General features: G+C 38.9%; 1 protein-coding gene across 2 annotated transcripts in view; it reads right to left on the bottom strand.

The window, feature by feature from the left end:
• The window catches only part of KCNAB1 (potassium voltage-gated channel subfamily A regulatory beta subunit 1), a 421013-nt gene that overhangs the window by 47811 nt on the left and 357463 nt on the right, over positions 1 to 15739 (bottom strand). For both annotated transcript variants that reach the window (XM_060011248.1, XM_060011249.1), the window contains exon 8: positions 9575 to 9661. In XM_060011248.1, coding sequence (XP_059867231.1) covers positions 9575 to 9661 — 87 coding nt within the window. The remainder of the gene's footprint in view (positions 1 to 9574; positions 9662 to 15739) is intronic.

Genomic DNA, 15739 nt, shown 5'->3' on the forward strand with positions numbered 1-15739 from the left:
TGTATTATTTGTGTGAAAAGTATTATAAACTTATTACAGTACAGTACTATACAGGTGATTGCGTTAGTCGGGTACCTAGGCTTACTTTGTTGGACTTATGAACAAATTGGACATAAAACGCGCTCTTGGAACAGAATTCGTTCGTATGTAGGATACTTACTATATACAAATGAAGATTTGACATCTCTCTTTGAAATTCACCAACTTTCAGCTGTGTCTCCATGCCTGGTTGAAACTTCAGTTATGACACCTCAATATATGTACTATATACACACACACACACATAACAATAACAATCTCAAAATATTTGTGCAGGGCATTACGAATCAAATGTTCCCACTTATCTCACGTTATTGTCACAACAATCCTGGAAATAGTTAGACCAGGTACTGTTTTCTATTCTTCCCATTTTCCAAATGAAAAATGGAGCAGCAGTAACTGAGCAACTCAAGCAGGTTCACACACCCAAGACTAGCACCCTCGTCCTCCGATTGCAGATCCTGTATTTTTTCATTACACATATTCAACATCCAGGAGGGCTTTAAAAAGCCATTGAGCCTTTCATTACTTCATTTTTTACAGAAAGTGAGAGAGAGTCTTAAGGGTATTTGTTTATCCCCACTGTCTGAGAATTCCAGATTAGCCATGCCACAGGTGGCTCTGCTCAGCCCACTGGATTCACATACTAGTAAACCCTGAGCGAGACGCTGCTTTGACAGACAGCTAAAACCCACAGCCCCACCTGCCCGGGCTGGAGAGCTGGATAATGTTAGTCTTCCCATGTCACCGCAGATCAGCTACAGCACAATGAGGAACTTAAAAAGATGAATTCCCCTGAGACTGAGTTGACATCCCCTCAGAATATGGAGGTGAATATTGTCACAACTCCAGCTACTTTCAGAGAGATAACTCACACAGAAGGAAGCTCACATGAGTCACAAACCCACAGCCCCAGAATACTAAGCAATTCTGTTTCCACCTGACAGCTGGGGTGAGCAGAAGCCGTCTCCGTTCTCTCTCTTTTTTTTTCTTGATTAAAAACAACTTAAGGGGAAAAAAAAAAAACACCCTTTCTGAGCTTGGTGAAGACCACAGATTTGTGGTGAGGAGGTACAATGGGCCTCCAGACACGTGGCCCACGTTGTTTCTCCTTTTGTGTGTTACTAGTGATAGCAGTTGTATTCCTTCTGCCTTCACTGTTGACTGAAGATGTGAAGAAAGGGAAAAAAGGGAGAGAGAATAGAGGAAGTAGGTAAATTGCATAGAATATTACCAGGATCCTCCCTTCCAAAAGGATTTTATGAAATGAGGTTAGGAATCTTTGGCTTCCATAGAAAGCACAAAATATACCCATAAATGTTTACAAATTATTATCGGGAATATTGTTTCCTTTAAAGCCAGCTTATCACATATTTTCTTCAGCCTTGGCAAACTTAACTTCTCAGTATGTTCTAAAACTCCTATTCTCTCTATGGAATCTAGTTGGAAAATGAAAATTGTTAACCAGGGCTCTGTTCCTGTTAGATACACATCAGAGTGATCCATGCTCCAAACTCTGGAAATTTCTCCAATGGCCCTAGAAGTTGACTCTGCAAATCTGAGGCAGCATGCCAACAAGTAAGGGTGGTGAACTCTGTAATGTGCCTTTGCTGTGTTACTTAAGATTATTCAGTTCTTGTCAAGAAAGTGAGAGAAGTGAATAAGGAGGATAAATGAAACTGGCTAGAGAAACAAAAAGCTTGTGAGACAGGCAGAATTCACATAATGTGTGAGTTCACATAACAGTAAGACTAAGTGGATTAGTAAGCTCTGAGTCATGGTAGCCATAGACAAAGTAGAAAATGTGTGTACTGAGCATTGAGGGAAGGGTGATGATATTCACAATGATATTCACAATGCATCCTTACGCCTATGACGTGAAGCACAAAACATTCAAGATACACTAAATAGGGCTTCCCTGGTGGCGCAGTGGTTAAGAATCTGCCTGCCAATGCAGGGGGCACAGGTTTGAGCCCTGGTCCAGGAAGATCCCACATGCCACGGAGCAACTAAGCCCATGCTGTACAACTACTGAGCCTGCGCTGTAGAGCCCGCGAGCCACAACTACTGAGCCCGCGTGCCACAATTACTGAAGCCTGTGCACCTAGAGTCCGTGCTCTACAACAAGAAAAGCCACCGTGGTGAGATGCCTGCTCCCTGCAACGAAGAGTAGCCCCTGCTCGCCGCAACTAGAGAAAGCCCACATGCAGCAACGAAGACCCAACGCGGCCAAAAATAAAATAAATAAATTTAAAGAAAAAAGATACACTAAATATACATGAACCATGTGAAGACTCAAAGTCTTTTTTTGGTATAATTTTCATTGTCAAGTGTGGTCTTAAATTAGTCACCCACTGGTGACCCCATTCTGGCTTCAAAAATCCTCTGTGCAAGAAATGCAAAGCGTCTATATCTGCACATCAGATTAACTGGTGAACTACAGTTAATGGCTAGGTGGATTTGTCCCTGAGTCTTTCCAATAGAGCAAGTGTGCTATTGACCCAGGCACCTTCTGTCTGCTGGTACAGATATTCAAAAAATATCAATTGAATGAATGAGTGAATCTTATTATTGAGTTTTTTTCTAGATACACTTTTGAAAATAAAATCACAGGCTTAAGATCACCTTTTGACTGAATAGATTAACCCTGGAAAATCTATAATTACATAATTTTAAAGGGCATGGAGAATTTCAGAACAAAAATTTCAAGGAGAAAAATGTGAGCTAGAAGAAAATTCTATTACCAACTGTGTACCTTGATTCTACATGGCCTCACCACAGACCCCTGGCTAACCCTGCAGCTTGGCCACCTTCATTTGATTTTCATCACATTATTTTAGGGTCTTAGTTGTCTCCTATGCTTACCTTTGAGAGAGACCCAGAGAGAAGAGAGTTTTATGTGTATGTGTGTTGTGCGGGGCGTTCTAGAAATGAGGCTTCTGTTTCTTCCCCTGCTGTGAGTGAGGTGCTGTACCCACAATGCTATCTCCTTCAGAAGCCACTTTATATGTTACCTCCATTTTCAGGGGAGGAGACTGAGCCTCAGTGAGGATAGAAACTTGCCCTAGGCATACAGTCTAACAGGTAGCAAAGCCAGGATTTAAAGCTGTGTCTATCTGATGCCTTCCCAGTCCATTTTATAGAAATATTGTCCTAATGAGAAGGAGGCCCACGATGACAGAAACATGAGATTTTTCTAAAAAACCACACCAGAGACTGAAAGAACACAAAGTGAACTCAACCATTCCCCCATGTTATTTCTTAGAATGAATGAAATTAATTTCTTTTTTAACAGCATGACTTGGTGTTCTGTAAAGGATAAAATGTCAGCTGAATACGTCTAAAGCAGCAGTAAATTGGTGAATTCACAGTTAAAATGGAAATAAAACTGATTTAGTAAAATTGGAACACAATTTTTTTTTTTTTTTTTTTGCCATGGGCTGGGTAGGGTTTGGCTCATCCTCTTAGATATGAAAATCACTTTCTCCAAATTAATTTCTTGAAAACTCAGCTGTCCTAGCCTTTCAAGCCAGGAGGTTAGATTGATCTGATGAACACCAGAGGCCCTCAGAGCATCCTGGCCAGGGTCATAAATGAAATGGGTTAGATAATTTTAAAATTTGATATAGTAATCCTCAGGGGCAACTGAACTGCAAAAGAATCATGCCTCCATTCGTTTCTGCTCATTTAGGTATCAGCTAGATTTCTGGAGAGAGATCTGGCATCCGGATGCTGCTGTTAAGAGAGATGACGAGAAATGGGATGTAAGAGTGTCCTGGCGCCCTTTGCCAGCAACCTATCCTTCTTAATATCACCCTAAAATATGCTGAACCAGATCAGGTACCAGAATGTTCATAGACGTTAGGAAACCAAAATAGGTTTTCAAGTAGAGAAAGGTGATGGTGGATCTATTTAACTTTAGAGCTTCATTCATTCAGTCAAACAACTTGTTCACTCATCCGTCTAATCATCCATCTATCCATCCATCCATCCACACAATAAATACTTATTGAGCCCCCAGTATGTATCTGGTGCTCTGCTAGACTTGAACTAGAGTTTAGAGACCTGTGTGGTCAAATAGCAGCCACTGGCCACATGTGGTTATTGAGCACTTGAAATGTGGCTGGCCCAAATTAAGATGTGCTGTAAGTGTGAAATACATAACAGATTTCAAAGACTTAGTATGAAAAAAAGTAATGTAAAATATCTCCTCAGTAATTTTTATATTGATTGCATGTTGAAATGATCATTTTTTATATATTGGCTTAAATTAAAATATATTTTTACAATTAATCTCACCTGTTTCTTTTTACTTTTTAAATGTACGTAATAGAAAATTGAAAATACATATGTGGCTTTCAAAATATTTCTATGGAACAACACTGTTATAGCCTATTGGCAGAAGATTTCTTCCTATTATGTTTTTTTTGCAGGGGACAGATTGAGGGTGTCTTTCAGGGAAGACAATAAAATACAAAGGCAGAAGGGATGATCCATGGTGGTTAGACAATATTTCTAGGTTTGGGGATCATTACATTTTTGTTCTGAAAACTTTACTTTGGATGCTAAATATCCAGGGCCAGCGTTCTGGAATTGAGAAAGTGTAGAAAATTTGGGATCCTGCAATGTTTGCCACTCTCTGGTATTTCCTGAGCTGTCACTGGATGTCCTAGATTCCTGAATATCTGTAGATTCCTGCTGGCATATGTGGACAGTAAAAAGATGGCTTAGAAAGAAGGAAATTCTTTTGGAATAGGTTGTTTGACATGATGATGTTATGGGAATTAAGTGAAGCTAACTTTGATCTTGTCTCTCTTATTTGAAATAAGACATCTGGGTTGTTTTATGTCTGCATTGACCTACTAGCAGGAAAAAAATAAATAATTTGAACTGTAATTAGATTGAGAATAATATCTAATGACTCTGGGAGTTTGTGAGATTAACTAGTTTTGGCAAAAAATTCTAAATAAATAAAAGAGGACTCAATTCCAAATTTTTTAAATTAAAATTTAATTAAAGTGTAATTTCATTTTAAAATCTTCATATTCTCAGATCAATGAATTTAGTGGCCTTTCTTCTTTCCTTTTTTAAAAAGCTACATAAACTAAAATGGGTCCCCTCTTTTTTCTACTATTCACAAGTGGTACATGGTTTATAGCCTCCTTTCATGCCCACAATCATGCTCAGTTATTTCCTCTCTGGATCAATGAGAAGAGTATGGATGGAGAAGTTAGTCTAGCACTTGTGAATGACAGAAAACCACACCAGAAACTCCTAGTGCAGGTCCTCAGACACACAATTGCTCTGTGTCTATCCATGTCCAACATGATTCATGTTGGAATGAACTTTCTCTTGACTAATGAGCTTAAGAGAAGATTTTGAAATATACTTTGGGGATTTATGGAAGTGAGAGACTTAAGAATGTGAGTATCATGGAGCTCAAGGAACTGTCAGTGACTCTACTGGGAAGAACACAGAAGTGTAAGAAAGAAGAAATGGGACATGGGACTGATTTTTTCTGGAATTGGAAAACATGCCATCAACGCCAGGTATTATAGCAGAGACAGATGGCATGGCAGGTGCTGTGAAAGAAAAATGAATTACTACTAGGTGAACCAGAAAAAATAAACAAGAAGGACAGAGGACAAAGTATACAAGCTCCCCTCTGTTGTCAGGAACATCTTCCCATAGCTGTAAAATGTCTAATTGCATTCCACAGGGTTGTAGATTACAAAGGCTGTCTCACCTCCTCCTCCATTGGTTGCACTTTGGGAATTTATGGCCATTCTTTTGAAAGGACTCACTTTTTGTCTAGTGGCTTTCTAAGGAAGGAGGGAAGGGAACAACTAATTTGATCCATGATGCCAATATCATGAAGATGCTACTGCTAATCTTTTTCTGGCTCAATCTGTTGTCATCTGATATGTAGAAACTGGACGAGACTCACGCTGGTTTACTCTAGAAGTGTTCCCAATTAACATCCTTTCATGGTGCGAATCAAGAGGATGGGGTTGGCATTTTAATAAATTTAAATCAAAGTTGTTTAAAATGAGTCTTAGAAAGCTGGGCTAAGTTCTCTCATTAGTTCCCCAGGGTTTAATATAGGTGCCTTGGCAAAATCATAAGTTAGGGTGTGTTGTGGGTCCATGGAATTGACGGGAATGGTTGAAACCAATTAAAGGTGATCTACAAATGTTAAGGGTTTACTGTGAGGCACACATACAAAGAACAGTGCCAACATATGTAGATTTAATATAGGAAAATTCAGCAATATGCACTTGGCAACCACTGTTCCATCGCTTATATTAGACAGAAATGGATGCAGTTGAGCCTAAAATTGCCAATGTGAGTTGCTAAAGAAAAGTATGTGAATGATATTAAGGCTGTTACCAAAAAAAAAAAAAAAAAGGTGTCTGGGAAAGTATCTAGTGATGGTTTTGTCACTATATTTGGAGAAGAAATTGAGTAATTAAAGGCTATAGAGTAACACTGACAACAAGTCATTACTATAGGGTTTTCAAGGGTAATTTTGACTATACGTAACATTTACTTTTCTATTGTTTTTAGAAACCCTAATAGCCTTCCTAAGGTAGACCCCATTGTACAGGTACAACTTTCACTCACATACACACATATATGATTCACAAAATCATTGCAAAAATGAAAATAACAACATGGAATCCAGACATAGCTTACACACCTTTTTTTTCATTTTTAGAAGAGAAAATGCACCCAAGGCTACCTGGAAATCCCTATTTCTTATTTTTTTCTTATTTCCTATTTCTTCTTCTCTCTGTTGCCCAGATCAGTCCTTTCCTCTGATACAGTAAAGAAGGAAAGACTAAATATAGAGAATGAGTTTCTAGAGACTAATACCAAACTGGCCCTTCCATCTGGCTCACCTTGGAACAAATGAGTATATTGTTTGAGGATACACATTTTCTGCAAAGCTAGGGAGACATCACAGGGAAGCTATTTCAATCTGGAATAAGTCCTACATGGGGACTTGCCTGTAGTGTGAACCTGCTAAGTCATCCCAGAGGAATAAGCCTCGGAGTCTTATGTGCCAGCCAGGAGTGGATCTCCCTTTGCTGGGGGTGGGAGAGAGCAGGCTACATCCCAGCATAAGGAGGTTGGTTGCCGCAGAGCTTTGACATGCCATGTTTCTTGACCTTATCAACAAGTACAAATCTCTATTTGACACCCTTCATTAGACTTCTGAACTTGGACAATGACTTATGATAAAACAGCTTCCTGGACTTCCCTGGTGGCGCAGTGGTTGGGAGTCCGCCTGCCGATGCAGGACAGACACAGGTTTGTGCCCCGAACCTGTGCCCCTGGTCCAGGAAGGTCCCACATGCCACGAAGCGGCTGGGCCCGTGAGCCATGGCCGCTGAGCCTGCGCAGTGAGAGGCCCGCGTACCGCAAAACAAACAAACAAAAAATACCACAAAGCAGAATAGGAAGCTGTTTGTTTGTTTTTTTGTAGTATGCGGGCCTCTCACTGTTGTGGTCTCTCCCGCTGCGGAGCACAGGCTCCGGATGCGCAGGCTCAGCGGCCATGGCTCACGGGCCCAGCCGCTCCGTGGCATGTGGGACCTTCCCGGACCGGGGCACGAACCCGTGTCCCCAGCATCGGCAGGCGGACTCTCAACCACTGCGCCACCAGGGAAGCCCTTTGTGGTATTTTTTTGTAAGAAACTCAGAGAAAATGTAAATATTCTCTGATTCCAGCGGAGCCTGGTTAATGCTGCAGTTATACATTCTCTATCAGGTAGCAATCTGGTTTGTTTTTGTTTTCTATGTTTTGAAGCTCCCTTCTGATAAATGTCAACACATAATTAGTCTTTATATAAGAGATACCATTATCTTATCAGTATCACATAGTTTGGCTCCTAATTGAGAATCTTCTCCTCTGTAGGTATATAATGCAAATTATAATGTTTTCTGTTTCAGAGACTTCTATATCATATTCCTCAGATTAAAGATAGTGGTAGAATGGGGAAAATGAGCCAAAAAAAAAAAAAGATGCTGAAAAATCCCAGATGTTCTTCTTTCCTGTACATAGCATAATTGCAAAGGACATTTTTCCAAAGAGGAAAATAGTCACTAGGCACTTAAAATGGGAAGCAATTTCAGTCTTTCACAGCCGCCACTGAATGGCATTTTACTTGACAATTGTGCTCACGCGATAGCTTCAGTGCTCTGTTTTAATGTGGCATTGAGAATGGTGTGACATCACATTATCCTTGCAATAAGCACTTCTTACACTAATAAAATGTTTATGATTTGCTTTATCAAACACCTATTCTTTGCTTTGATAAAAATATGCATTTTATGTCATTTCCATGGATAATTTCTTATTACGAATTTCCAACACTGATATTGCTTTATAATAAACTCCTAATTTACTCAAATCAAAAAAAGCAGAAAACTCTAAGAGAAAATTAGATATATAAATATATATTTTAACCATTTCTCTGTGGTTGAGAAAGACATAAATAGTAAGGAAAATAGTTTCCACAACTTTTATTTTCAGAAATGCAGCCTACAGAAATATTTATATACACTGCAATCATTTATAACTTCCATAACTTCTATAACCCTCTAGCAAGAACAAACCTTTACAGAACCTGATTTATTACAAGATCCTGAACTACCTTTTGAATCATCAAAACTAAATTTACCTTAGTGTAATTTTATGTCAAGTATTCTAATTCTTTAAAAATTTGTAAAATCCATGTCATATAGTAAACCTCAAATAACCAAAACATTATTTTTTTCCTTCTTTTTCCCAAATATCTTCATTCTCATTCACCTCAGGTATATGATAATCCATATGATTATAAATCTCAATTAACTAGAACCTTCTTTTAAATTTTTCCTCCCAAACTATCTTCAATCATCCTAGGTAGTTTCCATAAATAAATGCAGACTGAAGAAAATCTGGTTTTAGGAACATTCTGAAAGCTTCCACAGGGAGATACTTAAATTGTCTTTAAACAGTTGTTAACACAATGGGGATAAAATATTGCAGCTCCTTGAGAATCAAAAACCAGATTGCAACGAAGAGTCACATTTTCAAGTAGTCGCTCCTCTGCTCATGGTAGCACTTAGCACTTATCACCACAGATTGGAGACTAATCTGACCTAGAGTCATTATGAAATAAGAACACCCTCAGAGAACTCACTCCAAAATAATGATGGCTGGGTTATAAACTCCCCTTCCAATTACGTTTATTGTTTTAGTTGATAAAATCACAGAAGTGAAAGGAACCTGGAGAAAGTGAGCACTGTAATGGTACGAGCCACACTCCCAGTGCCTGCAACTGCTTAAAAATTAATGAAGATGCAAGATGTGGAGCACTGACTTTGTGGGTAAATATTAAGGCTGAAAGACATCGACTGGAAAGGTTTTTATTTTTCACGTTCAGTCAAATCAGTCTGAATATATTTCATTTCCTACTGTGAGTGGAATAAGTCGCCAAGCTAGAATCAATAACTCTAGAGTCTTTTATTACATTTCTTCACTCACCTTCCATGGGGGTGTTACTGTCTGGTCGATTTGCGAAGACTACATCCACATACTCGAGCTGCAGCCTCTGGAGGGAGCCCTTCAGTCCTGGAAACAGAAGCAGGAAAACCTCAAAAAATCTAAATATGAGCACTATTAGAAATAGTTGAAGCTTGGTTTCCTTCAAGAATTTACTTTAAAAAAGAAAAAGCATTGGATTAGTTTCAAAAAAGACATTGAATACTGTGATGTGTTTATTGGCCCCTAGAACCTTTTAAAAATATATCAAGGGCTGACGTTGTCCCCAACAAAGAAAAGCCTTAGAACTTTCTCAATGGTATTAGTGCTCCACTGGAAATCCACACTTGGTAATGACTTTTCACGGTGGCTCCTGTGTGGCTGTGTCTAGAAGCAAAGTAATAAAAAGCAGCCTGAGTTTAACTTCTTTCTTCCTGAAAAATGCAAATTAATGTCATGTTTTGAATTACTTAATGGGCTTATAATGGGATGGAGATATATTTATTGCATATCAAAAACAATAAAATGGTGTAAGTCATAAATAAGTGACTGATAACCCCATCTTAACGTACACATGGGTTTTAATAGCAATAAAAGGGTTGGCAAATGAAGGCTTCGCTCAACATTTTACTAATTAAACAAACAAAAGTTCGAAGAACCTTAAATATAGCTGAGCCCTACCGTTTCTATTATTCCCCATTCTTTTGAGAAGAAACAAAAACACTAGAAGCCCTAAAGATTTAAGGGGTAATATAAAGGAGAGAGTGAGAGCTTAAAAAAAAAAATCTGGAGCCAATAATCTATGTCTCAACCCTAACCACTGAGTGACATTCCTATGATTATGCAGAAAAAATATTTAATTTCAGTAAAATTAATACTTCCCTGAGACAGAACACGTTGTATATAGTATTATGCAACCAAAAGGATGACAGTGTTCAAGAATTATTTTCTCATTTCTATGAGGCACAGCATTTCCTTACCAGCCTATTTAATTCCACAGGAAGACTGGGGGTTTTTCTCTTTTTATTATAGGTGTAAAATTAATTGCATGTTAAATGAGGCTCTTATAAATTTAAATTTGGCTCATTTAAATTTGATTTTTCAAACTGGCTTATCAGCCAGCCACAATTACTTTTCTGACAGGAAGATGGAGTGCTTGAATACAGTTCTGGAAATATTTTTTCATTAATTGAGAAAGGATTGTCTGTGATGGTAGCTTGTTAAAAGAAGCACTGATGAAGAGATTAGGGCAGACAGGTGTTGTAAAGTCTAATGCCTGTTCTTAAAAAACCACTGGCTTTCAGGCTCGGGGTATTACCAGCTATCTCAATGGGCATCTTGAAATTAAATTCAGCTTAAAAAGCACTATGATATGAGCCACATTTGGAAGCAGCTGTGTGTATGGAGGAGGTAAGGAGAGGAAAAGATAATTAAGCAAACAATAACAGGGTATCCCTAGGTCTGAAGGGTTGGAAATCTGTTCTCTAGCATGTGATCCCACTTGGGTTAGTTGACCTTTTTGTGTGTGACTCAGTTCTCTAACCTGTAGTGGAGATAACAATACTTACAACCTTCAGGATCGCTGCTCCAGAGAGCAGATAAAATCAGTTGGCAAGCACTTGGTAAGTGCAACAGTCTATAGAAGTGCGGTAGTTATAACAGTGGTGCTCACATCTGCAAAGACTCAAGATGAATGGTGCCAAAGACTAGATGCCAAAGATTTTCACTGGACCTCCTGGTTTTAAAGGGAGACATTTAGTGACAGTTCTGGCCCATGCCTGGCACTGGAAACAAAGTGTCCTCCTTTCTGATGATGGCGCTCTCCCTCTATGCTCTTCTGAACAGCTCAGTGTGGGCTGAGAGAAACTAGAAGGAGCTATGACTAACTCTGACCTGTTGGAATGCAGTGTGATCAGTCACAACGTAAGTCCTTTCCTCTTCCACGCCATAAGCAAGTACTGAGTTCCAATTTGATCTGAAACTGTGCTGGGCTCTGGGGGGTTAAAGATGCATGGACATGGTATTTGTATTTATCTCCAGGGACCAAACAGTACATACTGAGAGCATCTATTGGCAAAGGTTCATAGTTCAAGGTAATAGTATGCACCCATAAATAATGACATGGACTTGATAGAATGACAGTCTCATTGTATTCAGTCATTCCTCATCTCTCAATTCTTTCTCCGGAAAGCCTTTTTTCTTGATATTTAGGCCAAGATTCAAGAGTATTCACGTGAGAATATAAGAAATGATGTGTTGTATCCTGTCAATGATCCACCAGGTCTCTACTCTGACTCTGAAGTGGAGTAAAAGGAGGTTGTGCACCTAAGAGACACTGTCTGCTCACTTTGAAAATCTCAATCACATAAAGTCTTGTAATCCATGGCATGAATTTTGGATTTTACTCTTTGTGAGATGGAAAGACGTTGGTGAGGGGCTGGGAGGTAAAGAAATGGAGTTAAGTTGGGGAAATGATGATATCAGATTTGTGTTCTGAACTGATCTCTTGGCCTGCTGAGAGTGACCTTCAGGGGCGAGAGTGACAGCAGGGAGGGAAGACCAGTGAGGAGGTCATTGTAGTAGACAACGCTTGGACCAAGTTGATGAGAAGTGTTCAAATTCGGGACAAGTTGTATAGGTAGAAATAAGAGGACTCTTGGTGTGCTGAATATAAAGTGTGGAGGTAGAGGTATCAAGGAGGACTCTTAGACTTTTGGCCTGAGAAGTTAAGTGACTGTTAGTAAGTGAGAAAGTCACGGGAGAAGCAGATTGGTGGTGGTGTTGGGAGCCATGATGGGTCTGAGCAGCACATCAGTCAACCCCACGGAGCTCTTGGCTGCTTGATGGACCAGTCTGGCATTCAGAGGAGAGGTCTTCATGCAGGTGCGGCACAGGCCTTGGGATCCAGAGTACTAAATCGCGCTGGCTTCAATGACTTTGCCAGTCTCTTAGCCTCTTTGGACCTTAGTAGCCTCATCTGTCCACAGACAAAGTGGAGCTAGATGGTCTTTCTGTTTTGATCTTTCATGTGACTACAAAACAAATCAGCTAGTCCTGGCTTTTTCCATTCGGATGCTTTAATCTTGTAGCAACATAAAGACATGCTAACAAGTGTCTCCTTGAGAGCCATTTAGGGTTTATTTCCAATAAACAAATAGTCATATTCTACCTCTACTTAGCAAATGCTTGTTGAGCATTGGCTTGGGGCCAAGTATTGTTTTAAGTTTAAGTAGATGAGCAAAAATGCATTAACCTTGGCTCCAGAGCGGCATCCGAATGGCTAATCATGACCTAAGGAGGTAAGTGATCCCGTGCAGCGAATGCACTTGCTGAAGGCACTTTTGACATTAGCCTGTCCCTTGGCGCTAACCCAGTGTCTGTGGGAGTGAAGACAGGAGAAGCAGGAGAAACGTTCCCTGCTCTTGAGGAGATGTCTAGATGTTAACGGGCAAGTCCTCAAAAGTCCACAGGAGAATAAATTATGTAAAGAAAATAGCTTTCAAGTGACTATAGTAAAAAGAAATCTAAGTTAATCTCTCTTTTAGGTTCTGAAGTGTAACAGGAACTGTATTGTTCATAAGGTGAAAATTGATTCAATTTAAGCCTATTTCATAGGCGTCTAAAGGAATATGTTCATTCCAGATGTTAAGCAGTTTTGGCAGGGTTAGAGGTGGAACATGTGTTCATCGTTGCAGATTTAACTCTAGAAACAAGGCCACAGGTAGTTTGGAAATTCTGCAATGTTCTCTTCAAATATGCTGTGTCATCATCTTCTACTCTTATGGTATATTTGTTTTCCGATCAGGCTTGAAAAAAAATGTTGCCTTAAATAATGTACACTGCTTCCCAATATAATTTTCCAGCTTCTTCTTGGCAGACCTCTCAGTCATGATTTGAGACATGCTTCTTTTTATAAAGACTGTCCTGCATTAGAATAATATAACTGGCTACACCTCCCATTATGAAACATGATTGTTTTGGGTGGGTGATTTCAGTTTACCATGAACATGGTGCACTGGGAAGGAATCCTGTGGTGAATCCATTTGTTAAGAAATTTATTCTTTAATTGAAAAATCATCAATTGTCTCTTTCTTAAAAAGTTCAGATAGTAGGGTTTAATATTTGCCATTCATTAAAAAGTTTCAAGCGGAGCTTTCTCAGATTATTTTCCTCTCCTCCTCCTAAAACAAGGACAGTGGTTTGTGTATTGAATCACATAACAAAACTGTTGTTTACCTGAAAGGCAAATACAGACCTAAACACAGCTTTTGCCTATAAAATCACAGAAACAATTTACTTACGCTTACAATTTGACTTACCAAACTATTTCCATTCTTTCATGTTAGATACTAAAGAGCTTTGATCTGCTAAATTTTAACACTGGCACAAATTTGGGTTTAATGAATGTTTGTGGAATGGCTGAATGGATAAATAGACTTTCAGAGCCTGGGAGGATCCTGTGATTCCAAATGAATATAATAAACCTATTAGTGAAATTTCTACTCCCTCCTTATTAATCTAAGGAGAATGTTGTTTCTAGCTGGATCTAAGTCAAGGACTTTGGGCTCACTGAAAAGGTCTTTCATATGACTTTTTTCAAAATTGCATTATGCCCAAATCAAGCTAATTTTACACTCTAAAAACTAACTCAGGTGGCCAAGGTCACCCAGCCCACAAGTGGCCTGAACTCTACATGAATTGGACTTCTGTCTCATTCTTTAACAGTGCTTCTCAAATTTAATGCGCATATGAAACTCCAATGTTGAATAAAGTCATCCTCATCACAGGCCAAGTACCAATGAAACCTGAGGATAATGATTTGTAAACTTTTTCAAAATTTATTCTGGGTCTAGAAATCTCACGTCCCTTCTTTTTTTCTGTAAAATTCACTCAATTCCCTAAGTTCAGCCTGCCTAGAAATATCCTTTGAGCTGAATCTCTTGCAGTCATGAGTATTTTTGTCTTTGGCTGAAACTATAAACTGTAAAATACCACCAACAGTAACAACATAATAATTGATCCCAATTCTTCCTCAACCTCAAAAGTTTGAAATTTTGTGTTAGCTTGAATCTGGGTCAATTTGAATTTCAGCTGAACTGGTTTATCCATCCTGAGAGATTAGTTCCCAAGAGGATTTCTGACTTATTTAAAAGGAGAGAGAATTTTATTTCTATTGAGTTGTATGTGGCTTGAAGAAAACTGACTTAAAAAGGAGAGTTCTGAAATTATGCATACACACTGGTAAATATTAAAGCAATAGAGATTCAGTGAAAAGCACAGTAGCACAACTTCTCCATTCTTTTTCTCATCAATTTTTCTATTTCTTTGTTGATAGCTAGTGTAAATCACTTTCTGAATCTCTTTTTGAATCAATTAGATCAAAAAGAAAAGAAAAGAAAAACAAGAACTTTCTAGGCAGCACACTGCCGCCATGTTTGTTCAGCTTGGTACACAAGCCAAAGACTTGGATTTTTTCTGTTTGACAAACTTTGTGGTAGATGACAAAAGTCATGGGGCAAATGCTAGAGCAGGAATGGTAACAGTTTGGGGAGGCAGGCTGGGTTTGACTGTACAATGTCAAACTGGATACTATGAACTGAGGAGGGATTTTGTTTGGGTAAGGAATTTGCAAGCTTTCTCAAGAGCTAGAATGTGGTCATTCATTGTGGCAGCCTCAGAATATTACTTACTTAGTGTCCTTATCCATAGGAAGAAGACTGGTAGTTACACTATTAAGAACGATGATGATGGTGATGATGACAAAAATAACATTTATTAAGTGCTTATTATATGACAGACACTGTGCTCAATGTGAACAATCTAAGTTCAATCCCTGAATAGTAACCTTGTGAGGTAGGATATTGATAGCCCATCTCAGAGTCCAGGAGATGAGGATGAGTGAGGTTAAGTAACTTGCACAAAGTCCCCCAGCTCATAAATGACAAGAGTTGGAACTTGAACCAATGTTTTTCTGATTTCAAAGCCCAGAAGCCTACAAATATACTAAAAAACAGTTAGTGATTAATACATACATTTTTGTATTTATAAGTAAGTGTGTATAGGTAGATAGATAAGTCAGTGACACTACAGGGAAAAGTAGGCAAGGCTATGTACTGTATTGTCAAACTGTGGAATGAGATGAGGTAACCAAAGGGAGGAATTTACTTC

This window comes from Delphinus delphis, chromosome 4 (assembly GCF_949987515.2).
Source record: "Delphinus delphis chromosome 4, mDelDel1.2, whole genome shotgun sequence".
Taxonomy (NCBI): domain Eukaryota; kingdom Metazoa; phylum Chordata; class Mammalia; order Artiodactyla; family Delphinidae; genus Delphinus; species Delphinus delphis.